Here is a 27,053-nt window from a genome sequence, read left to right on the forward strand (position 1 = left end):
CCCTCTACAGGAATCACTCAAGGTTTGATTGGTGGGCTCTTCTTAAAATTGTTTTCTTTTTGTACTTTCTCTACCCTTACCCTGAAAGATCACATTCTCTTCCACTTCTATTTCTGTGGTTTTAATCAACCCTTGACTCCAACTCTGTTTCTCTCTCTCTGTGACATCTCTAGTTGAATATTTTACTACTACCTCAAACCCAGCATTACCCAAACTGAAATTTGATCCTTCAGGCTTCTTGTATTTGAATCCTACTGCAGAAGCACAAGACGTAGGAATTTATGTTCACCATCATTCTTTCTTTCATTTCTCATTTCCAATTTATGAGCAAGTCCTTTTCATAAATAATTTTGGAATCTAGTCACCTCTCTTCACTTCGTTATTGCTTCTTTAGCAAGGTCTTTTAAAATCCTTTTCTAGTTAATCTTTTAATCTTTTAGACTGATAAAATTAATTTCATCTGGGGCAGTTTATCTGATGTGAACTGTTTCAGTTTCTGAAGTTTTGTTTGTTAGTGAATGTTTTCTTACTCTGTTTTGGAATTTTAGTTCATAGGCTCTTTTTTCTGGTGAAAGCTAAAAAAGATTGTTGCTCTTCATCCTTCATCTTCTCCCTCCCCTTTGCTTCCTTGACCTTCCTCTTCCTCTCTCTTTCCTAGTTTCTCTCTCACCTCCGCCATTGCTGCCTCCCACCTTCTCCCTGACCAGTAGTTTGTGGTTGCCCACCTCCTGGCATTTTGGATTCCTAATCTACATCCAGGTTTTATGGTGATAGTCTGGACACATGGCAGCTTGGTCCCAGCAGCTCGTTCAGATTTTGACCCTAAGGCTGTGTTCTGCCTCCCTAGGTCCACAGTCTCTAGGTGTTGTAGTGAGCTGTAGTTGCAGACTGTACTTGGTGGCCTTCTCTTTAGGCCAAGGGCAGTTCCTCTTTGGCCTGGTTTTCGCCAGTGGCTCTGGCTCTCTTCTCAGTCTTCTCAGAACATTCTCACCATGTGTACTTTGCATTTGGCACTTCCTGCTTCTGAAGAACCAGCCAGTGGTTAGCATTGTTATGTGTTTTTCTCCTGTTTTGAGTTTGTGAAATGTTTACCACTTATTTCTGCTTACCTGTTTTCTTAGTTTTGTTTTCTGGGTTTTATTGTCATTGCTGTACATTTGAAGTAGAGAGAGCTTTTGAAATGTGAACTCACTGTGCCATCCTTTTTTTGTGCTAAATTTATTGAGGTCCACAAAAGACAGAGAAAAATATCAGATCTCAAAATTGTGTTTTTGCTCCATTTCAAGCATCAGTTTATCCAGGTTACCCACTTGATACCTAACTTGCCCCACTCAGCAAGTTGAGGCATTGTTTTGCTGGCCCTGGAGCTCTGGCTAGAGCCAGTCACCGACTGCACCTGGGATTGCTTCCTTTGCTGCTTGTTCCTGCTGCTGCTCAGTGGCAGCTGCCAAGTTGGAGTAGCAAAGGGAAAAGTTTAGTAGGCATCCTTTAGGAAGATAGAATGCTGTCTGGAGATGGCAATGGTGGATTTGCATTATGAGTTATTCATCTGAATTGGAACCTGTACAAAGGAAAAGAGGTTCTAGCTCTTTTATTTTATTTTTTTCTGTTGCTGTAGTTAGAAATTCCAGTATGAAGTAGAAGAGTAGTAGCAATGGTGCACATTCTTGGCTTATTCACAGTCTTAGTGGAAAAGCGTTCAGTCATTCAGAATTAAATATGGTATTAGTTGTGGGTTTTTTGTGGTTGCTTTTTATCAGGTTGAGGAAGATCCTGTCTACTCCTAATTTGCCAACGAATGTTGAATATTGTCTCACGCTTTTCCTGAATCAATTGATATGATCATGTTTTTTTTTTTCTTTTGATTATAATATGTTATTTTATACTGAGTGATTCATTTTTTTAGTATGAAGCTAGTTTTGCATTTTGGTTGTGGTGTATTCTTTTTTATATATTGCTGGATTGGACTTCTTAATTTTTCGTTAAGGATTTTTTACATCATTATTATAAGGGACATTGGTCTGCAGTTTTCTTTTTGTGTCCCGTCTTTGGTATTAGCATAATGTTGTCCTTATAAAATGAATTGAGAAATGTTTCTACTCTGAATGAGAGTGTACAAAATTGTGTTTTTTTTTTTGAGACGGAGTTTCACTCTTGTTGCCCAGGCTGGAGTGCAATGGTGTGATCTTGGCTCACTGCAACCTTCGCCTCCCGGGTTAAGCGATTCTCCTGCCTCAGCCTCTCAAGTAGCTGGGATTACAGGCATGTACCGCCATGCCCGGCTAATTTTTGTATTTTCAGTAGAGACAGGGTTTCTCTGTGTTGGTCAGGCTGGTCTCAAACTCCCAACCTCAGGTGATCTGCCCGCGTTGGCCTCCCAAAGTGCTGGGATTACAGGGCATGAGCCACTGCACCTGGCCTATAAAATTGTTTAGAATTCCGCAGTGAAACCAACCGGGCCAGGAGATTTCTTCTTCAGGAGGTTTTAAATGATGTATTCAAGTTCTTTAATAGTTACTGGAGTATTCAGGTTATCTATCTTATTTTGAGTGTGTTTTGTTAGCTTTGTGTTTTGCCATTTTTGAGCGATTGGTTCATTTCATATAAATTGTCTAATTTATGTGCATAGAATTATTCTTAGAAACCTTTTATTATCCTTTTAATATCTGCATAGTTCGTAGTGATAACCTCTTTCGTTTCTTATTTTGGATGTCTTCTTTTTTTCTTCTTTTCTTAGTTGTGTTAGAGATTTATCAGTTTTATTGATGCTTTAGAATAACTAGCTTGGGTTGGATTGATTTCTTTTTTTCTCTCTCAGTTTTCTCTTTTAAAAATTATTGATACCTCCTCTGTTGTTTTCTTCCTTCAACTTTAGGTTTATTTTGCTTTTGTTTTTCTGGTTTGTAAGGTAGGAGCTTAGATTATTGATTTGAGATATATCTTCTTATATAATATTTAATACTATAATTTCTCTCTAAGCACTCTAAGTGCATCTAATAATTTTTTGTTAAGAATGCTTTCTGAGACTTCCTTTTTTGCCCATAGTTATTTAAAATTGTTTAATTTCCAAGCATTTGAAGATTTTTCTACTATCTTTCTGTTATTTATTTCTAATACTAATTCTCTTAGTTCAGAGATCATACTTTGTGTTATCATAGTTCTTTTCAGTGTGTTAAGTTCATTTTCTGATCCAGGTATGACCTATTTTGGTGCATGTTTCATGTGTACTTGTAAAGGTTGTGTCTTCTGTTGTTAGATTTAAGTAGTGTATAAATGTCAATGAGATACAACTGGTCTGTGGTATTGTCCAGTTCCTCTATATCCATGCCGATTTTCTACTACTTGTCTTTCTTTTGAGAATCTTGATGTTTCCAACAATGCCTGGGTTATTGTCTATTTTTCCTCTCAGTTCTGCCAGTTTTTGCTTTATGAGGCACTGTTGTTAGGAACATACACATTAAGGATTATTGTATCTTTTTGGTGAATTCACCCTGTTACGATTAGGTAATGTTCTTCTCTATCCCTTGTAAATTTCTTTACTCTGAAGCCTACTTTTTCTGATACTAACCTAGGCATTCCAGCCTTTATTTGCTTAATGTTTCCATTGTATTTTTTCCCATCATTTTACCTTTAAACTACATATATGATTATATTTGATGTGAATCTCTTTTACACAGCATATACTTGGGTCACATTTTGACAATCTCTTTTAATTTGTATGTTTAAGCCTTTATTTTGTATTTTTTAATTTTTTTCGAGACAGGGTCTCACTCTGTCATCCAGGCTGGAGTGCAGTGGTGCGATCATGGCCCACTGCAGCCTCAGCCTCCTGGGCCCAAGTGATCCTTTCACCTCAGCCTCCTGAGTAACTGGGAACACCTCCAGCTAATTTTCTTTTGTGGAGATGTGGTCTCCCTATGTTGTCCAGACTGGTCTTGAACTCCTGGGCTCAAGCGATCCTCTTATTTCGGCCTCCCAAAGTGTTGGGATTAAGGCGGGAACCATCACTACTGACCACTTTTATGTTTAATGTACTTAGTGATATGTTTGGGTTTAGGGCTACTGTTTTATTATTTTGTTTTTCTAGTTTTTTTCGTTGTTTCAGTCTTTGTGTCTTCTTTTGTGTTATTTGAACTTTTTAAATATATTCCTTTGAAATGTATTGTGTTTATGACTATCTCGTGTAGTTTTTCTTCAAATTAATACTTTATTGATTATAATATACATACTTTAACTTCCCATAGTCTACTTAAAATTCATATTTTACGACCTTAATTGGAATACGTCAGTCTTAACCATCATGTAGTTATCTACATTCTCCTCTTATGTTACGGTTTTCTTACATGTTATATCTGCATGCATTGAAAACCCCATCAGACAATGTTAACATTTTTGCTTTCAACAGTTAAACATATTTCAAAGACAATGTTATCATTTCTATTGCTCTTCCTTCATTCCTTATGTTTCAAATTTCCTTCTAATGTTATTTTCCTTCTGTCTGAAGAACTTCCTTAAGTAGTTTTAGAGCTGATCTGCTAGCAACTAATGCTCTTTGTTTTCCTTTATTTGAAAATGCCTTGGCTGTGCGCAGTGGCTTATGCCTGTAATCCCAGCACTTTGGGAGGCTGAAGTGAGTGGATCACGAGGTCAGGAGTTCAAGACCAGCCTGGCCAAGATGGTGAAACCCCGTCTCTAATAAAACTACAAAAAAATTAGCCAGGCGCGGTGGCAGGCGCCTGTAATCCCAGCTACTTGGGAGGCTGAGGCAGGAGAATTGCTTGAACCCAGGCAGTAGAGGTTGCAGTGAGCCAAGATCACACCACTGCACTCCAGCCTGGGAGACAGAGCAAAACTCCATCTCAAAAAAAAAAAAAAAAAAAAGCAAAAAAAGAAAGAAAGAAAAAAGAAAGAACATGTCTTTATTTCACCTTCATTCTTAGAGGAGATTTGCACTGAATGTAGAGTACTGGGTTGACAGTTCTTTCTTTCCAGAGCTTGAAAAACATTATGTCACTTCCTTCTGGTCTTTGTGGCTTCTGATGTGAAATCCATAGTTGTTTGAGTATCATTCCTTTATAGTTAATATGTTGTTTTTCTTTGTTTACTTTCAGGAATTTTTTCTTTAATTTTCAGTGGTTTGATTATGTTTTCTGATTTCTTTTTGTTACCCTGTTTGAGATTCACTGACCTTCTTGAATCTATAGGTTTATGTCTTTTACCAAACTTGGGACGTTTTCAGTCCTTATTTTTCTGATAGACATGTATGTTAGACCTTCAAGTATTATTCTATAGTTTCTTGTTAATTTTTTCTAGTCTTTTTTTTCTCTCTTGTTTCAGATTGTATAATTTCTGTTGATCAGTCTTCAGATTTATTGACTCTTTCCTTTGTCATCTGTAGTCTACTCTTGAGCCCATCCAGTGTGTGTGTGTGTGTGTTTTTAATTTGGTTATTGCATATTTTAGTTTAAAAATTTCCATTGGTTTCTTTTCATACATTCGATTTCTTTTCTGATACTTTCAAATTTTCCGTTTATTCCAAGAGTGTTCATAATTGCTTGTTGGAAAACTTTAATGATAACTTCCTTAAAATTTTTGTGAGATGATGTCAACATTTTTGTCACATTGGTCTTGGTATTTGATATTTCCTTCACTGTAAGAGATTTACCTGGTGCTTGGGTTAATTTTAGATGTTTTGAGTATGATGTTATGAGACATAATCCTCTGAATTTAGTTCATATCTTTTTGGATGTTAATATTTTTGTTTTAGTAGCAGTTAACTTGGTTAGCTTCAGAGTGCACATTACAGTTTTTTTTTTTTCTGTGGGCTGTGGGTCTTTGTACAGCTATTCAGATCTGCCCCACATATGTGTCAACAAGTCATCAGTCTGGGCTGTGTGGTTAGTTCAGTGTTTAAATTCTTTGGTATGCTTATTAGGATTACATCCATACATGCCCAACCTAGGGAAGAGCTCAGAAGTTCATAAACAACTTTTTTTGTGTCACTTCTCCATGCTAGCTTCTCCCATTCTGGTTCTTTAGGCCTTCACTTTTCAGTCTTCTTACTTAGAAATCTGAGGTTTTAGTTACCTTGCTCTGCTGTTCTAATTTTGTGTTTGTGGCCAGCACGTGTTAAGGGCACAGAGAGAGTAGAAAAAATCTTGGGGTTTTACCTACCCTCTTGAGGCTGCAGTTTCACTGATTGGAGAATAATGTTTCTTCTCTCATTGTTTTGGCTCTTGCTGGCACCTGTGTCTGCCACTGGTACTGCAGCCACAAAATTACTTGGGGGCTGGGGCAAAAAAGAATAGAGCAAAAGAAAAAATATATGGGAATTGAGATTTCCATAATGTTGTAAGTATCAGGAGCTCCCTTTTCTGCCTTTTGAGTAAGATGAGTAGGGCTTCTCCTGGAGTTCTCTCTGTCAGTGTCCCCATGCCTGCTTTGCATTTCAGGCTTTTTCAAGGTCGGGCAGGGAGATCATGGGAGGAAAAGAAAATGATAAAACTCACCACTTGTTTATAGTAATTTCAATTCTTTTCTTCCTTGATCTGCCTGCTACTGTTTGCTTTTCCAAGTCTATAAATACTTGATTCGTGCATTCTCTTAAGGTTTCATAGTTGCATTCAGTGGGATAGTCAGGGTGGAGCATGCTTAGTCTATCTTACCTGCAGTTAGAATGGCCAGGGGTGTTTCTTGAAAGCTACTTAAAAAACAAATGTGGGAAGGAATTTGCTGCAGCAGAATGCATGTTTGCATCCCGTATATTATGCTGCATATCCTATATTATGGTAAAAGTTTGGTTAGATAACAGAGGAAAATAAAGGAGGTTTTCATTGTTGATAGCACTATGTCCTAACCTTCATCTGAGGTTACTGGGAGAGAAAGGAAAGTGTTACAGCTAATTGCTTGAATGACTCAACTGCAGTAATATATAGTAAGCTGCTATTAATGATGCAGTGTAGTTTGCCTCCTGTGGATGTTATTTTCTTTCCATAGGAGATAAATATTGAGAATCACAGACTTCCCAAAATCCAAACACTTGACCGAGACATTCAGGATCCATTCAAGTTCCTACTAATTTTTCTTCTACCATCCTTTCCCATCAGTCCCTTTTCATACACTATTTTCATGTCATCTTACAGATTTCTCAATAGACCTTTCACATTTCCACCATTTTGAATGTGCTCTTTCTCTGTTAGTTCTCTCTCACTTTTTTCATTTGTTAGAAATCCAGTTTTATTGTTCAATAGCCAATTCTTTGTGAAACCATTTTCTATGTTAGCAACTTGTACATATTATTTTTTATTACATTTATGTATTTATTTATCAGATGGTGTCTCACTCTGTCACCCAGGCTGGAGTGCAGTGGCGCGATCTTGGCTCACTGCAGCCTCCATCTCCCAGGTTCAAGTGATTGTTATGCCTCAGCCTCTTGAGTAGCTGGGATTACAGGCATGCGCCACCATGCCCAGCTGATTTTTTTTGTATTTTTAGTAGAGACAGGGTTTCACCATGTTGGTCAGGCTGGTTTCAAACTACTGAGCTCAAGTGATCCACCCGCCTTGGCCTCCCAAAGTGCTAAGATTACAGGCGTGAACCACCACACCCAGCCTTTATTATCTTAATTGCAGTTGGTGTATAAGTCTGTCTTTCATACCAGACCAAATTCCTGGAGGGGTAGGGGACTGTGATTTATTATCTTTTTATACCTTGCTGTAATAAAATATACCTGTCATAAATGTTTGAGTGGATCAGGGAAAAGAAAGGAAGTGTTCACGATTTAGTTAATGTTAAAGGGATGTGATGGGTGGAACATCAAATAGTTGAATTAGAGAAGAGAGTGGAAAACAGAGGCACGTACTGTATAAATGGAATTGGAACCAATGTTTTAGGAAATATGTTTTGATGACTTTGAGTGTTGGCAATAATACTTGGAAATTCATTTTTTCTGATCTTTTTATTATGTACAGTTTTTCTTCCAGTAGGGCAGATTTTTTTTTGTTTTTCTCTAGTTCTTTCTCTTCAGAGAGCCAGCTGCCACCTCTTACAAGGTAGGGTTTTTCTGCCTTGTGTTGTCCAGATATTTCTTTTTATTTGAATTTATTTATTTACTCTTTTACACAAAAGAGGCATGCCAACAGCTGTGCTCAAGTGTTCTTTCTTAAGTCAGCCAGACATTTGGACTTGGAGAAAAGTTAGATTTTGAAATAAAATAAAAGACAAGGGGATTATAGCCCTTCATTCAACCATTTATTTTTTCCTTGCCCATTGCTGCTGCCAGGTAGGGTTTCTTTAACCCATCTTTATAGTACATCTTGTCACAAATTTACTTCCCAAAATTAAAGGACTAATTCTTCCTGAAATCTCTATGAGATGAAATGAACCTTCTGTTTTTTTTATTTTACTTTTTTGAGGTGGCGTCTTGCTTTGTCTCCTAGGCTGGAATGCAACCTCTGCCTCCTGGGTTCAAGCGATTCTCCTACCTTAGCCTCCTGAGTAGCTAGGATTACAGGTGCGTGCCACCACACCCAGCTAATTTTTATCTTTTTAGTAGAGATGGGGTTTTGCCATGTTGGCTAGGCTGGTCTCAAACTGCTGAACTCAGGTGATCCACCCGCCTCAGCCTCCCAAAGTGCTGGGATTACAGGCGTGAGCCACCGCACCTGGCTGAAATGAGCCTTCTTACAGACTGGAGTCTATGCCGTTGTCCTAGCATGAGGCTGGTAAGCTTGCTGACATCATGCTTGCTTGGGCTTTCATCTGATATGGTTCAGCTGGTGGCCCAGTATAGCATATCAGGCTCCCTATATATGACAGTGCCGCTGGAGGTGGGTCATTTGATCTCCCATGATACATTTATGTTTTTTCACATTTTGGACCCTGATTCTTCACTTTGCATGGGGCTTCAATTCCAAGGAAGGTAGGAGTTGAGATATAGGTACTATTCTTTTTTTCAATCCTGCTACTCTTGCTATATTTATCTGAGTGTGGTTCTCTTATACTCTCTAAATCCCCAAAGAGGAATTTCTGTCACTGGTAGCTGGGCCTACTGAAGGAGTTGCAGGTAAATTCAGTGAATGGCACAATCACTTTGGGTCTTTAACTATTGAGTTAAAATATCTTTGGCCAGGTGCAGTGGCTCATACCTGTAATCCCAGCACTTTGGGATGCTGAGGTGGGTGGATCATTTGAGGGTCAGGGGTTTGAGACCAGCCTGGCCAACATGGTGAATCCCCGTCTCTACTAAAAATACTAAAAAAATTAGCTAGCTGTGGTGGTGCATGCCTGTAGTCCCAGCTACTTGAGAGGCTGAGGCACGAGAATCGTTTGCACCTGGGAGGCAGAGATTGCAGTGAGCCGAGATTGCGCTGCTGCACTCCAGCCTGGGCAACAGAGTGAGACTCTGCATCAAAAAAACAAAAAAACAGAAAAACTTTATTAATTATTAGTCTTGGATGAATAGGAAGAAATAAAAATTGTTTCTTGAGCTCCTTCAAAGTACTCATTCTGTCTTCGGGTATAGAAGACTTTTCTTTCTTGGGAAATGGGAAGAAAGAATTTATTTTTGAAGAGAAAATAAAACACTTCTAGAGATTTTTGTTTTCTTTATGTTGTTGTTGTTTGTTTGTTTTTGAGTCAGGGTCTTGCTCTGTCACCCAGGCTAAAGTGTAGTGGCATGACCATAGCTCACTGCAACTTCCAACTCATGGGCTCATGCAATCATTCTGCCTCAGCCTCCCAAGTAGCTGGGATTCCAGGTGCCAGTCACCATGTCTGGCTAATTAAAAGAAGGTTTTTTTTTGTAGAGATGGGGCCTCTCTATGTTGCCCAGGCTGGTCTGGAACTCCTGGGCTCAAATGATCCTCCCACCTTGGCCTCCGAAAGTATTGGGTTTACAGGCATGAGCCACCATGCCCGGCCCCAGATATTTCTGATGTCTTTAAATTTAATCTCACTGCTTAGTGAGAAATGACTGTGCTAAGGAAAACTTCTTGAGCTCCATAACTGCTGTTCATGATTACCTTCAATGTCTAGGAGCTAACTATAGCAGGAAACTTTTGAGTGGTTGATTTTGCTGCTATTTGTAATACTCATCTGAAAGTTTTTGGGAAGAAACTAAACAACCATATACCATAAATCAAGAGTTGTCCTGTCTTTTGGGATCCCAGGAAAAATATTGGATAATGTGGGAAATGGAATCTGAGCTCAGAAAGCCAGCTTTTGAGTTTCTAGGAATGCCATGATGTCTGAATAGATACTATGAGAAAGATACTCACCATTAATATACATCAATAGAGGAATGGCTGTAATGGTTTGGGACTGCTATGATCCCTTTCATGTACTCATTTTTATGTCATATTAGATGCTCACTAGATTAGTTGATGCTTTTCATGACAGTCTTAAAAATAAGTTTTAACTAATTAATTTTAGAAAACTATGTTCTTGTTTATAATCTTTGATTTTTAAATTAATAATACATACACTATATATTTCCTTGTTAAGAAATGAAAAAACTGAAAAGTCTTGACTTATAATTAAGGCTGTTGGGATGAGTCAGACTTCATCTTCCTGTCCCAAATTCCCAGGGAAGAGAAAAAGTTAAAGAGAAAAGACCTAAAGATAAACAACAAACCAGAATTTTAATGGAAAACGGTGAAGAGTACTTGTGGGATCCTGGAAACTCTGGTCCTGGAAACAGTGAGGAATTTTGAAAGAGAGATGACTGATGGGATCATGCAGCAGGAAACCCCAGTCTGAAACACAGATAGGAGAGGATGGCTGCAAAGATGGGAGCAGCTCCAGAGGAGACAGCCTTGAGCACAAGAAGTGACATCCAGCCAGGTGATTCCTCCACACTCAGTGTCCATGAGGGAGCAGATGATTCATAAACCGGTAGGGCTGTATCTTGGAATTCTTTAGTAGTTAAAAAGACTGAGGTGGATCTCTATGTATCAACAGAGAACATCTCTAAGACATTAAAAATTGAAAGAGAACTTGTGTAAGGACGCGTATGGTATAATGATACCATTAATGGTAAAAGAATCCCACCCTAAAATATTTTTATAGTTACCTATATAAAAGCATAGAGCATAGGTTCTAAACAGTGGCACTATTCATATTATGGATTAGAGAACTCTGTCATGGGTGACTGTCCTGCACATTATAGGATTTTTAGCAGCATCCCTGGCATCTTACCTGCTAGATACTAGTAGTGTCCCCCCAGGCCCCAGTAGTGACAGCCAAAACTATGTACAGACGATGCCAACTGTGCCCTGGGGGACAAAATTGCTCCAAGTTGGGATCCCTTGACATCTATTGAAGTCTAATAATGCATATTCACTTGTTAAGTGATTACCAGAGAGAGACATTGTAATGGGTACAGGTGTGGTCAGTGGAGTTGTTAGCTTTATTTTGAATAAGAATGTTTAGGTATTACAAAAAAGCGGTGGCTCACACCTGTAATCCCAGCACTTTGGGAGGCCAAGGCGGGCCGATCATGAGGTCAGGAGATCGAGACCATCCTGGCTAACATGGTGAAACCCCATCTCTACTAAAAATACACAAAAAAAGCTGGGCGTGGTGGCGGGTGCCTGTAGTCCCAGCAACTCAGGAGGCTGAGGCAGGAGAATCGCTTGAACCCAAGAAGTGGAGGTTGCAGTGAGCCGAGAATGCGCCATTGCACTCCAGCCTGGGCAAAAGAGTGAGACTCCATCTCAGAAAAAAGTAGTTTAGGTATTACATATATTTACATATATTACATGTAATTAAAAACAAAACAAAAGATAGTTTCCTTTTTTTTTTGAGTCTCACTCTGTCGCCCAGGCTGGAGTGCACTGGTGCAATCTCAGCAGCTCACTGCAACCTCTGCCTCCTGGGTTCAAGTGATTCTTGTGCCTCAGTCTCCCAAGCAGCTGGGACCATAGACGTGCGCCACCACACCTGGCTAATTTTTTGTATTTTTAGCGAAGATGGGGTTTCGCCATGCTGGCCAGGCTGATCTCAAACTCCTGGCCTCAAGTGATCCATCTGCCTCCACCTCCCAAAGTGCTGGGATTACAGGCGTGAGCCACCGCACGGGCCAGCTTTGCTTTTTTATAAGATGTCTGTTGTATTAAATTTAAAAATGGTTAATGGTGGATGGGTGCAGTGGCTCATGCCAGTAATCCCAGCACTTTGGGAGGCCGAGGCGGATGGATCACGAGGTCAGGAGTTCGAGACCAGCCTGACCAACATGGTGAAACCCCATCTCCACTAAAACTACAAAAGTTAGCCTGGTGGTGTGGCACATGCCTGTAATCCCAGCTACTCAGGAGGCTGAGGTAGGAGAATCACTTGAACCCAGGAGGTGGAGGTTGCAGTGAGCCGAGATCGTGCTACTCTACTCCAGCTTGGGTGACAGAGTGAGACTCTATCACAAAAAAAAAAAAAAAAAAAAAAAAAAAGTTAATGGTTAGAAGAAATACAGATAGCTCACAAACAAGCAAATATGCCTAAACTCATTACCACGAAAATGCAAATTAAAAAAAGGAGGAATCATTTTTCTCCATTACATTAATAAAATTAGAAAGATAAACCATGTTCAATGATGGTGTAGTGTGGGGAAATTAATCTCTAATAGTAGTGTAAGCTGACCTAAGATTTTAAGTGTGTAGTTTGCGGTATTTGTACTTTTAAATATTTTTCTTATAGAAATATACATATGTATACAGATTGGCATGTTTAGGGAAGCTTATTGCAGTGCACAATACCGGCAAATTGGAACCATGTCCAATATTAGGAGAATGGTTAAAGTTATGGTTCATCTACATTACTTAGAAATACTGGGTAGCAGTTAAAAATTATGAGGTAGAATTCTAAAAAAAAAAAAAAAAAACAGCGATAAAATTAGTTGTCGAATAATATGTAGTGTGATTCAGTTTAAACCAAGAAAAATCTTAAACACAAAATAAAACTCTCCAGTTTTATGTCTACATATCCGTATGAAAATGCTTAGGTAAGTTTGGAAGGACACATGCAAAACTGATAATAGCTGGATAATAATAGGAAATGGGACTAGGAGCCTTTAAAACGGGGCAGGGAATAATGATTATCTGGTATCTATACTGTTTAAGCTTTTTTTCTTTTTAATCAAAGGAGTAACTCTTACATTACTTGGGTAATTACAATAAAATTGAAAAATTTAAGAACATCTAAATGACTTGCTTTATATGCATAGTGTCATCATTTAGTGGCCTGTGTTGAGCAGTGATAGCTGCTGCTGGGGCTCTGGTAGGACTTTTAAGATCTCATGACTTTTGGTGGCTCTACATATTTTGTGGAATTGGCATTAGCTGTTCATATGGTTTGGAAACACTTTTTAAAAAATATTGATTTCAGTGGAGATTATTTCCCAATCCTATTCCTAGAATTTCACTCTGTTATTGCTTCAGAAAGATGTATTCAGAAATATATGCCTGCGTATTTATGTCTTCATCACTAGACCTTGAATGCATGTGTGATAGCTTTCTCTTTAGTAAGTGGAAAATAATCTTAAAGATTGCAAGTAGAGCAGAGCCCACACTCTTAACTGGTATTTTCTTGTTTCCTCCCCCAACCCTACCTTGTCATAGTTTTTCTTAGGTAGTATTATTTATTTATTTTTTACTATGTAGTGACATTCTTCAAATGTATACTTTCATTCTGGCTTGTCAGTAATTGACCGGAAGTTGTGATGGATCTGTATAGTTTTTTTTGTTTTTTATAAAATCTATATAACATAAAGTTTACCATTTTGTTCATTTTATTTCATTTATTTAATTATTATTTTATATTTTTACAGATGGGGTCACACTGTGTTACCCAGGTTGGACTCGAACTCCTGGGCTTGAGTGATCCTCCTGCCTCAGCCTCTTAAGCCACTGGGACTACAGGGGCTGTGCCACTGCACACGGCAGTTTTAGTCTTTTTATTTGTTATTTTTTGAGACAGGGTCTCACTCTGTTACCCAGGCTGGAGTGCAGTGGTGCAATCACAGCTCACTGCCACGTCAGCCTCCACGTGGGAAGCCTCTTGGGTCTGCTACTGCTTGTCAGAAATTTTTTACTCTGAATTATTTCATATCTCAGGTGTTTTTACCTAGGTTTTTTTGCACATTACCCTTCTCAAAGGCATTTGTTCAAGTTTTTCCTAAGCTAATAAAGGAAAACAAACCTGAGCCATCTCTCGGCTGTCACTCTGCCTCTCCCATTCTTTACATCCAACCATATGGACAGTCCCTACCCCACCCAACCCCACCCCTACTCTACTTCTTCCTCTGCTTTATTCCGCAGTCATAGTTTTTCTTAGGTAGTAAGGCTGTCTCCTTTCTCTCTTTTATTCCTCCCCTTCTCCCTTGATGCTTCTACTGAGGGGTCAGTGGTATGAGAAGATGGTTCTCCTCCTGCTGGTTTTCATTCTTTTGTTGTTTACTGTATCCTCAGGAATGCATGCTTGTAAGACAAAGACTAAAACAAAAAACAAAAAAACCCAAACAACAAAAAAACCCAAAACACCTTTGTTTTGGTTCCCAGATTGATTCAGTATTAGTTCCCTTTTGTGAGATGAAAACAGGATTGTAGAAAATGGGCTGGGAATTTTGTAACTGGCAAAAACGTATCCTCTTTTTTCCCTGTAGTTTTAAATTTTACCACTTTGAAAATTATGTACGTTATCTTAGAAGAAAAATAGTAGTCACTAATTCTGCCATCCAAAATAACCATGAATAAATATGTCTTGGTGCTACACATGTAGTTTTTCAAAATGGAATCAAAGCGAATCTTTAAAAAAAATCATTTTGTTTTCTATGATCAAATTGCCTTTCTGGGAAAGGACATGCCAGAATGTTAGTTTTTTAAAACTTGTATAAAGTATCTTTAGGTACTTTGAATGAAATAGAAAGAGTTCTATTCTTTTTTTTTTTTAGAAATAAGATTTTATCTGGTTGATTCTTTTTTTTTTTTTCCCCCCAGTTATTCAGATGAAGATTAATGCAGTTGGCTTTCCTTTCTTTAACCCTTTAGTCTTTCAGGGTAATTTTCTCTCTCTTTTTTTTGAGACTCTCAATGAGTTTATTATTTTTTAAATTGTGGTAAAATGCTTATAAGGAAATTTACCATCTTAACTATTTTTAAGCGTACAGTTCAGTGGCATTAAGTGCTTTCACATTGTTGTGCAGCCATCACTGTAATCCATCTCCAGAACTCTTTTCATATTACAAAACAAACTCTGTACCCATTAAACAGTAACTCCCCAGTCCAGGCTCCCCACAGTCTCTGGCATCCACCACTCTACTTTCAGGATAATTTTCATTGGTTAGTAATGTTTGGATAATTTGATTAGATTTGGTGGATACTGAAGACTGGCCAGGTTATGTAAGGTATTGCTACTTTCAGCCAACAAGTGCATCTGGTATGTATTACGTCTTCCTTGGAGTGTTCTACCGAGTGTCTTGCATTGAAGGACATCACAAGGAAAACTCCTGTATTCTCAGTTGTGGTAAATAGTGTCCACTTCACTACAGATCTCCTTGAGTGATAGGTTCCAGAATATCTCTAGGCATGAAGAAGCATTTCCAAAGCTGCTTGCCTTCTTTACCTTTCTCAGTATGTACTAGTTTAGAAGGTATTCAGAAGCTTTCACTGAGACCATTGAGTTTTATACTAAATACAACATCTGGCCTAGCACTTTTTATCACTCAGATGCAATCTATTTGGTAAGGACAGGGACCAAATAGAGTGTCTTTTTCAGTGTATTTTAGGCATCTAATTGACTAATATGAAATTTTCTATTAACTCAAAGTTTTTAAATGCAGGCATAATCCCCCCCTGCACCCCCACCGTACCCCTAAGATGGAGTCTTGCTCTGTTTCCCAGGCTGGAGTACAGTGGCCTGATCTTGGCTCACTGCAACCTCTGCCTCCCAGGTTCAGCAATTCTCCTGCCTCAGCCTCCTGAGTAGGTAGGATTACAGGCGCGCACCATTACGCCCAGCTAATTTTCTTTTGTATTTTTGGTAGAGACAGGGTTTTCTCCATGTTGGTCAGGCTGGTCTTGAACCCCTGACCTTGCTATCCACCCGCCTCGGCCTCCCAAAGTGCTGGGATTACAGGCGTGAGCTACCGTGCCTGGCCGCAGGCGTAATTTTTATCCTATTTATATCCAAACATTTAAATTTATTTTTAATATTTATTTTTATATATTTTTATTATTTATATTATTATTTCAAATTGTTTATTAGGTATGAATTTTACAAACTTTACTTATATTATCAGTAACGGTGGAGCAGGAGAGTATTGCACCTTCTCCAGGCTGTCTGGCGAGAACCACCAATAGTGTGGTGGAACTTACGGCCCTTTCCAAGGCCAGGGCTGTCAGCCTGCAGATGTCAGCCCACGCATCTCCCTGTGCTGTGGACTGGTTTGGTGATCCATTAGGTGTCAGGATTTCTTCTGTTAGCTTTATGGAATGGATCAATGAGGATAACCTCAAAAAATGTGTATGTGGAATCTTCACCAACCCAGTAAGAATTCAGGACTCTCAGAGCCCTACCGTGGCGTCCAGCTCCCTCCTCTGCAAGGGACTGAAGGCTTGGAGCAAACTTTAGCTGGTTAACACCATGATGAACAGGCTTGCCGTAATTCGCACCCTTAGGAACTGGGCGTTTTCGGCCACCACTGGCGAACACCAATCCTGTATATAACGTAACCTTGCTTGGTCTTGTAGCCCAGTCGGCGTGCTTTATCAGGCCGGGTGGGGCGGGGAGCCCTGTGGAGAGCAGAGAGCTGGTGGTACTGCCAGCAGCGGACCCTCAGTTGAAAGTGCATGACATCGGGCTGCTGCTTTCTCCATAGCTCCCGGATGTACTTGTATGCACCCATCTTGGCTTACCTGATGGCAGCTGCCAGATGGAAAAAAAAAAAAAAAGTTTGATTTATTTTTTAAAAGTTGATAAAGAAGATGATTTTTCTCAGTCCTGTAAGATGAAAAACACATCTGTTGTTCTCCTAGCTTGTTATTTGGAAATTAGGCTCATGCAGGTGATAAGCTGATACAAGTAATTTTTCTCTGAAGAATAAAATAATTCAAAATATAAAACTCAATGCTTGATGGGAAAACTAATAATCTGCTTTAAAAATCTCTATTGGTTTTCTGAGAACGGAGAAGTTTATGAAGACAAACTATAGTTAGTGTATATACTTAGTACTTAAAATGCTTTACTTTTCTTTTTGAAACCATATAACCAGCAAATCCTGCTTAATTGATTAGTTTACCTCAGTTTAAACTTTCCATGGTTGTTATATATTTCCTTTGCCATTAAAATATATAAAAAGGAATTTATATTTTTCAAGATGTTGATATTTTTGAAACAAACATATCTAGTCAGCCTATGCAATATTAAGTCATTCTGCAGAATAGCATCTGCATTGCTTGAATATTGTTTTTTGTATTATTAAGCCAAAGAAAACACCTCACACATTTCATACAACAATGACAACACAATTGAAATAGAGTTTCAAAAGTTTGTTAGATTGTTCTTTCCAGGTTGACTTTTAAGTGTCTCCTTAACTAAGGCAGCAGAGAATTCTAATGTTTTCTTTTGCATGGCGTTTTGCTACTACCGACCCTGGGCTAGACTGTGGGCTTGTTGAGACTTGAATGTACCCTGCCACCTGAAGTAAGATTTGTTCCTGCAAAGGGAGGAAAAGAAGCCAACCAATCCTTTATAAACAATTTGTGTTTAGTCCTTCTTTGTAAAGTCCATAGCAGTTTTGACCTGCTTTTAATGCATAATTTATTCAAATGTTTATTGGAGCAGTCTTTTTTTTTTTTTAACTGGAGCAATCTTAATCACCCAGTAAAATATTTTAGGCTCTGAGCTAGTTCTTGGTACGTTTTCAAAACGTTTGTGATAACATAGGAAAAATGTCTATTATGCTATTAAAAAACAAAAGGGTATAAATTATGTATGCAGTATCATTATAAAAGTGTATTTAGAGAAAAGACTGTAAGTAAAAATGTCAATACTATTAGGATTCTCTCTCCTTTTTACTTTTGAATGCATGTTTATTATAGAAATTTTGGACACATAAACACATGTGCCTATGTGTATCTTTTCGTTTCTTTTCCTCCATAAACCACCAGTTGCCATATGTATTGCCAAGATTAAGAAGACTTTATGTAGGTATAGATTTTTACCTCAAATATAATGAAAAAAAGATAATAAAAGTTGCAACTTTTTTGTACTTCAAGGACAATGGCTTTTAACATTTGATAATGAAAGTTACTAAGCAAGCTGCTATCCAAGTGTATCTATGAGTAAATAGCTTTAATCACATAACATTGGGCTAGGGGAGATTAAATAAAGAATTTAAGGCATAACCTTATGATCTGGTGGAGGAGAAATTGTAACAGTGTGCAAAGCAGTTAAAGAGATTGTTGGGTAGATGAGATTATATGCTAAAATTTGCACTAACTACTCTCAGAGTTTAGATTAAAGGAGATTCATCCTAAATTGAAGTACTTGGGAGAGATCCAGTGGTAGAAGTGAAACTTGAAGTGCATCTTCTATAATAGGTAGTATCTGAGGACAATAAAACAAATGTGGATTTAAGTTTAAACAAAGACTTAAATGTATTCTTTTTAAAGGATTGTGAAGTACTCAATTTCTTTCTTACAGAAAAAAACTACAATCACAATTACAACAACAAAATTGACAGTAACAGGATCTGAAGTGGACAGAGGGCAATAGGGCAATAGAGAAGGGGCATCCTGGTCTGAGGGCAGAAGAGCAACTTGAGATTGGGGGCATACCAGGCAACGATAACCACGAGGAAGGCCTTGCTTTGAACACAGGGATATTTAGAAGCCCTTTGCAAGCAGGGCTGCTTTTCCCTGCAACTGGTATTATTAAATAATTACCAAATGTATATATTTGGATATTTTATAGTAAGATACTGACCTGAAAATCCCTTGGGCGTTTACTTGATCTTTTACCTTTCAATACTCAATATAATTTTTTACTAAAGTGGAAAATATTTATTGAATTGACAAAGATAATTCTTAGCTTTCTAAAAGACTGCTTTTTTGTTTTTTTAAGATCTCATTTAAAACAAAGTATTTAAAAATTATTTCATAACTGAAGACTATAACAGAAATACTCAGGTATTTGCCACCTTTGACTTTTTTTTTTTTTTTTTTTTTGGTGGAGGAGTGGGTCAAATGTTTAGGTGTATGTTTGTGTTCCAGTTTTATATATCTGTCTTGCAAAATAATTGTAATCTGGAAGTTTCTGAAACTAGAAGACCATTAGGAAATTAGGAAAAGTCATTTAAAAAGATACTAATCCTTTCATCATTTAAAAAGAATAGACTCCTTTTAGAACTAGAGTTTACTCTTTTTCATATTGAATGCTTAGCTTCTATTATGCAAAATAAATACATTTAAACATTATAGAGTGAGTAGTCTTAAAAATGGAGCATACATTCTTGAATTTTGAGTAGCGTTAGAACTTAATATACATATCATTTCTTTTAGGAATAAATGTAAAATGGATGAAGATTGAATGTGAGAGTATTTAAATGATTCTCAAGATTTTCTGGTTCACATGTTGTGATATTGAACTCTTTCTTTCGTCTTAGGCTTTAATTTGTGTCTGGTGCTGACCTGATGCTGTGCAGGGACCCTCGCTGCATCCCTCCATTCAGTCCCTCTAATTATCCCAACTTCCTGGGGAGCTTGCTTAGAACTGGTCTTGAGTGCTCGTTATTAAAATATTGGGCTACCCTGGCTACATGTAACAAGGTAGTTTTTGATATCAAATTTATGTATTGATGAACGGAATAGGAAGCTAAAATTGTTTGCTGTGATTTTACATAAAGAGGTAGGGGATATTATGGAAATTATTTACTTAGACAATGAATTAGGCTGTAATAAATGAAATCATGGGTAATAGAGTTCTTGAGTTTATTTGTTTCATTGTTGCTTTTTAGTGCATACTCAAAAAGAAATATGACTCTATAAATGATATGTGGAACAATCAGATTTGCAATTTTGTGTGTATTTGCAGATGATGGTAATTCTTTTTGCTGGGCGCATCTGTTAATGCAGAAATTTGTCTCCTCAGGTTCATGTGAAAATGGCGGATGAGGCCGTCTGTGTTGGCCCAGCTCCCACCAGTAAAAGCTACCTCAACATGGATGCCATCATGGAAGCCATTAAGAAAACCAGGGCCCAAGCTGTGAGTTTGAATGAATCTATCTACTGCAGCTGTTTCATATGTAGTGAGCAGAAAGCTAGAGTTTGTATTTAAAAAAAAAATGGAAAAGAATGATTGAAAATGCTGTTGCAGTTAGTTCATGTCACATGAGTTAAATGTGGTCGAATTCGCTACTGGAAATCAAAGGCTTTGTAGCATCTGGCAGTGTTGGTCGCTGATCCTGCAGGTGGCTGCTGGATTCAGCTTTCACACCAGGGAGCAGTTTCAGTTCATTTCCAAATTTGCTAGGAAAAAAGAAATCCCAATTAGTTTTGAGTATTAACCCTTTCAGTGTAATAAGAGCATTTTTAAAAATTCTGTGTTATAAACAGGATCCAAAGACTGTTTAAATTCCATTTTAATAATTTAAAAATTACTTATACCTAGTACACTTCCAGAAATAAAAACAGCACATTTGGTAATTATTTTGCTTTGTTAATGTCAGTAGAATGCTCATAATTTACAAGGATAAATCATTTTCTCCACCCCCAGTTCTGTATGAATAGAGTGGAATCCAAGGAAAAAAATGATTTCTGACATCGGAAACAGTGTTTTTTTCTTTTTTCTTTTTTTAATTATCAGAGAACTAATTATATACAGTGTTAAAAACTATGCAAAGTTATCTCTAAAATTGGATGGAGACATCCAACACCAACATTAAGCCTGGAGCGCTTCAATTAGTGCTCACATTTCTTTTGAAAGAAATGTTTCAGTAAGATGCATGTTTAAATAAAAAACTTAATTCATGAACCCATATTATAGATGTTTACAGTTTATTGGCACAGTTAGCGAAGGTAAAACTCTTTTAACATTTTAACTATAGCTTGCCAACATAAATCTGTAGTTGAGTGTTGATAAAATGAAACTGGTGGAATGAAAACTCTTTTTCCCTGATACAGTAGTTTAAATTGTTCTGTACCATGTTCATAAAGCTTAGTTCAGCATTTTTTTTTTTTTTTTTTTTTGTTTTTTGAGATGGAGTTTCGCTTTTGTTGCCCAGGCCAGAGTGCAATGGCATGATCTCAGCTCACTGCAACCTCTGCCCCGCCAGTTTCAAGCGATTCTCCTGCCTCAGCCTCCCAAGTAGCTGGGATTACAGGTGACTGCCACCACGCCCGGCTCATTTCGTATTTTTAGTAGAGAAGGGGTTTCACCATGTTGGTCAGGCTGGTCTTGAACTCCTGACCTCAGGTGATCTGCTTGCCTCAGCCTCCTAAACTGCTGAGATTACAGGCATGAGCCACTGTGCCCAGCCTGAGTTCAGCATTTAAAAGTCGCTGATATATAACTATTTCTGGATTATGATACTGGTTCCTTCAGAAATTTGAATTTGTTTTTAGCAGAATTATTTTACTAGAAGTATGTTCAACACTGGCTGATACTGAAGTGGCTAAATTTATGTTTGGCCAGTATGGGAGAGCCAAAAATTACTTGATTAGATCAAGCTGGTAGATTGCAGCAATGTGGCTTGTGGGTGAGGATAGTATAAAGTAGTTGTGAATGGCAAAGTTTGGAGTGAGGAAGGAAAGAAGAGTAGACATTAGAAGAAAAAAAATTCAGATCACAAAATAAAAATAAAGCCACACCTCCATTTTAGTTCAGTTTGATAGAAAGGTCTTGTTGGTAGTGGCTGAGTATTATTAATGCCATCAGGAATAAAATGTATTAGCTGTCCTAGTAGTCTGGGTTTTGGAAATTACCAGTTCGTGAGTACTGTAAAGAAAGGAGAATTTAGAGTTTTTCATCCATCTTGCCAAGGTTCCTTTTACATAAATCTTTGACACACCAGCCATTGTGAAATTCTCCAGAATTGTGGACAAAGTTAGCCTCAGGAAAAGGAGAGAGAGTTTTGTTGAAAAGTGTAGACAAATGCTAGTGGGCATTAAGATGTATGTGGGTATATACTCCCCATTATGGTTAGGACAAAGGTACTGTGTGGAAAATCAGTTAGGACATAGGGAGTGTGGAGAAAGTAAATATAGGAGGCAGTTTCTTGGAATTTGATTCTGATCCTAGAAATGTGAGTTAGAACTGATCAGTGTATAAGAGAAGTATACCTATTCAAGGGCTCTTGAACAATAAATATTAATACATAAATGCGCTGTACATTTTGCTTATAAAGCTTTTGCAATATGATAAAATTGAAAGTGCTTTTTGCTTTCATTTCTAAGGTACATCCAGGTTATGGATTCCTTTCAGAAAACAAAGAATTTGCCAGATGTTTGGTAAGTTGGTAATGAACCAGAAACTATTCATTTCTATATCAGAAAGCAGTGTGGTAGCATGGCTTTTGTAAATGTGGGTAGTGATGGATTATAGAATTTTAATTAACCCAAGAATTCTTCGAAAAACTGTTTGTGAAAAGTGAAGTGTTTTTATTCTGAAACTCAACTCTTGATTTGAAGAATAATTATAAAAATAGAAAAGTTTAGAAAATCACCATTACACCTAATGAATGATACCTGGTTTATTATATACTGCGTGGTATTTGAATTAAAGTTAAAAACTTCAGATTTTTAACTGTAAATATGTTAGGGAGTTTAGTGAGTTATTGTAGTGATTTAATTATTTTGTGGCATTTAATATCAAATCTTACCAATGCCTCTATTTCGGGTAAAGTTGTTTTTAATGATCTAAATGTCCCCTTCCAGCTAGGTGAATTAACCTATGTTTGTTATTAAATTGATTTTTCCAGGTATATTCATTCAAGATGGTACCGAAACCTTATTTTTTAGGTACTAGAATATGATTTTGATTAGCGTTGGTACATATGTTTATTATTAGATCAATTATGCCAGGTACTGTCTTAATTTATTCTAATATGTTATACTTGTTTCTGTGGCATACAGTCATGTGTTGCTTAACAACGTGAATACATCTGAGAAATGCATCATTAGGCGAGTTCGTCCTTGTGCGAACATCACAGAGTCTACTTACACAAATCTTTTTTTTTTTTTTTTTTTTTTGAGACAGAGTCTCGCTGTGTGGCCCAGGCTGGAGTGCAGTGGCCCGATCTCGGCTCACTGCAAGCTCCACCTCCCGGGTTCACGCCATTCTCCCGCCTCAGCCTCCGAGTAGCTGGGACTACAGGCGCCCGCCACCATGCCCGGCTAGTTTTTTGTATTTTTAGTAGAGACGGGGTTTCACCGTGTTAGCTAGGATGGTCTCAATCTCCTGATCTCGTGATCCACCCACCTCGGCCTCCCAAAGTGCTGGGATTACAGACTTGAGCCACCGCGCCCGGCCTACTTACACAAATCTACATGGTAGAGTCTCCTACACACTTAGGCTAAGTGCGTTATAGCCTGCTGCTCCTAGGCTGCAAACCTATACATGTTGCTGTACAGGCAGTGGTAATACAGTGGTAAATATTTGTGTATCTAAACATGGAAACATAGAGAAGATACAGTTAAAAATACAGTGTTAGAATCTGTGGAACCACTGTCATATGTGTGGTGCCTCATTGAAATGTTCTGTGGTGCATAACTGTACTCGTATTCTGTTCTTCCACAGATTTGAAATTATTTGTGAATCTTGTTATTTTCTAGATGGAATTTCCACTTAAAATCTGTAACTTTAACTTGGAACAGCTCTTAAGATCACCGAATTCGGTGGCTCAAGCCTGTAATCCCAGCACTTTGGGAGGCCGAGATGGGCGGATCATGAGGTCAGGAGATCGAGACCATCCTGGCTAACACGGTGAAACCCCATCTCTACTAAAAAATACAAAAAACTAGCCGGGCGAGGTGGCGGGCGCCTGTAGTCCCAGCTACTCGGGAGGCTGAGGCAGGAGAATGGCGGGAACCCGGGAGGCGGAGCTTGCAGTGAGCCGAGATCTGGCCACTGCACCCCAGCCTGGGCGACAGAGCGAGACTCCGCCTCAAAAAAAAAAAAAAAAAAAAAAAAAAAAAGATCACCGAATTGTCTATTTTAACCACCTTGCTTTGTGGGTCCAAAACTAAGGCCTAAAGAGATATCTGGAGAGGGCAAATTACATGGACGCATCCAGAGGTTCCAGTTTCCCAGATTTTATGCGGCATATCTACAGTTTTTTGTTTATATCCCTTTTTATTTTTTATCTTCCTTGGAATTTTGACCAAGATTCTGTTATTATAAAAGCTATTTGAATATAATACTTGTATTTAAATGTGTATGTGTGCATATATATAATGTAATGTATTACATTTAAGTCTGTATAAATGAGGGGTCAGTGCACTACGGTCCACATTACAAAAGCAGCCTGCTGCCTGTTTTTGTAAATAAAATTTTATTGAAACACAGCCATGCTCTTTCATTTATGCATTGTCTGTGCTGCTTTTGTCCTGTGACAGCAGAATTGAGTAGTTGTGACAGAGACCATTTGGCCTATCAAGCCTAAAATACTTTTTCTATGGTCCTTTATAGAAAAAGTTTGGGAACTCCTGCTATAGATGAATATCCAAATCCCGGATAAGTGATGTGGTACCAGTATTATGCATTTATTCCTATACAGTTAATACATTTATTTTATATATTATATGTAATATTTATTGTATACAGTTTATGCATTTTTCAGTTATTAAAAGGTGGTTTTTTTTTTTTTTTGAGACATAGCCTTGCTCTGTCACCCAGGCTGGAGTGCAGTGGTGTGGTCTCGGCTCACTGCAAGCTCTGTCTCCTGGGTTCAAGCTGTTCTGCCTCAACTTCCTGAGTAGCTGGGATTGTAGGCGCCTGCCACCACCATGCCTGGCTAATTTTTGTATTTTTAGTGGAGACGGGGTTTCACCATTTTGGTCAGGCTGGTCTCGAACTCCTGACCTCGTGATCTGCCTGCCTCGGCCTCCCAAAGTGCTGGGATTACAGGTGTTAGCCACCGTGCCTGGCCAAAAAATGCTTCTTTAGAATCTGTTCTAGGCCTTTGAGAAGGATATATTAATAAAAATGAATCTAATCTGGTTCCTACACACTGGGTGCTCATAGTCATGTTATGGAAAATAAGTTGATACACAAATACACTTCAGAGAACAAATCACTTCAGGGAAGAAAATATTGTGAGATAAGATCAGTATCTTTGTAAATGAATAAGAAGGATGATTTCCATCTGGGGTTCTACATTAGAGAAAAACATGTAGAATATACAGCCGCCTCCTTTCTTTCACACTAATTTTCTTTCCAAACCTATTTCCCCATTTCCCTTTTTTCAGTGCTGTGCCTCCACCCAGCCTGACTGTGCGCTGCTCCCACGCGTGGCTGGCTGTGCCCTGAGTGCTTTCCTCACTCTCTCTGGGTGGGCGTGCGTGGCCTTCCACCCCCGTGTCTAACTGCTGCGTGTCTAACTGCTGCGTGTCTAACTGCTGCCTGCCCTTGAAGACACAGTTCACATGCAGCCTCTGTGGGGAAAGGGTTCTATTGAGAAGTAGATCCTTCTGTTGAGAAGTAATTTCTTTCTTTGGACTTTTTGTTTCAGTTTGATTGGAATGTTTTTGTTTTTGGAAAAATGATTCGTGCTTTATCTGATACATTGTTTTTACTTAATATCCAGGACTAAAATGATTTTTTGATTTTTTTTTTTCTGAGTAACTGCTATGTATTTGCTTTAGAAAGTATACAATAAGCCACATTCCCCCAATGTAAAAACACACCAAACTTCTTAAGACTAGTAATTTTTTATGCTGAGTTTTCACAAAGTGGGGTTGGATTTTATACAGTCCCTGCTGCCCATGACTGGAAAAAGATCATGTGGGCTTGGCACGGTGGCTCACACCTCTAATCCCTGCACTTTGGGAGGCAGAGGTGGGCAGGTCACTTGAGGTCAGGAGTTTGAGACCAGCCTGGTCAACATGGCGAAACCCCATCTCTACTAAAAATACAAAAATTGGCCAGGTGTGGTGGCACGAGCCTGTGATCCCAGCTACTTGGGTGGCTGAGACAGGGGAATCCCGGGAGGCAGAGGTTGTAGTGAACCAAGATCACACCACTGCGCTCCAGCCTAGGCAACAGAGCGAGACTCTGCCTAAAAAAGAAAAAAAAAATCATGTCTTTTTGTTATTGCTTAAATAGTTTATAGAAAAAACAAAGATACACATAATCCTCATAAAAATAGAGATTTTCCGTAATTTTAATGTGCTGAGCCAACAGATTTTATTTCCAAATTGTTTTCTTTTCCGTATTTTCCCTGCAGGCTTCTTTTATCACGAGCATTAAAGGACCATCCATGGGAGACTATGAGGATTGTTAGGATGAGGCAAAGACATTCTTTTTTTTTTTTTTTTTTTTTTTGAGGCGGAGTTTCACTCGTGTTGCCTAGGCTGGAGTGCAATGGCACGATCTCGGCTCACCACAACCTCCGCCTCCCAGGTTCAAGCAATTCTCCTGCCTCAGCCTCCCTAGTAGCTGGGATTATAGGCATGTGCCACCAGGCCCAGCTAATTTTGTATTTTTAGTAGAGACGGGGTTTCTCCATGTTGGTCAGGCTGGTCTTGAACTCCTGACCTCAGGTGATCCACCCGCCTCAGCCTCCCAAAGTGCTGGGATTACAGGCGTGAGCCACTACACCTGGCCTGAGGCAAAGACATTCTTAACAGAGTTTACAAAGAGCTTTGAAACGTGAAACTACCTGCTCTGGAAAAATGGGATGTTGGCTTGAAGATATTTCCTAGTATTCCTTGTTTTCTTTCTGGTTTTTCTATGTTGTTTTAATCATATTATCGGATCTTGTCATTTCAGGTAACATAGCATTATAAGTTATAGTAATTAGCTTCAGGAGAAACATATGTTAGAATTTGTGTTTTGTGTTTGGGTCC

General features: G+C 38.4%; 1 protein-coding gene and 1 pseudogene across 1 annotated transcript in view; one reads left to right on the forward strand and one right to left on the reverse strand.

Annotated features, from left to right (window-relative positions):
- Positions 1-27,053, forward strand: part of PCCA (propionyl-CoA carboxylase subunit alpha) — a 435,698-nt gene that overhangs the window by 44,576 nt on the left and 364,069 nt on the right. Inside the window, exons 5-6 of the mRNA XM_007960786.3 lie at positions 20,140-20,253; positions 22,443-22,496. Coding sequence (XP_007958977.1) covers positions 20,140-20,253; positions 22,443-22,496 — 168 coding nt within the window. The remainder of the gene's footprint in view (positions 1-20,139; positions 20,254-22,442; positions 22,497-27,053) is intronic.
- LOC103214722 (large ribosomal subunit protein eL15-like) lies at positions 16,285-16,894 on the reverse strand (annotated as a pseudogene).

The sequence above is a fragment of the Chlorocebus sabaeus genome, chromosome 3 (assembly GCF_047675955.1).
Source record: "Chlorocebus sabaeus isolate Y175 chromosome 3, mChlSab1.0.hap1, whole genome shotgun sequence".
NCBI lineage: Eukaryota > Metazoa > Chordata > Mammalia > Primates > Cercopithecidae > Chlorocebus > Chlorocebus sabaeus.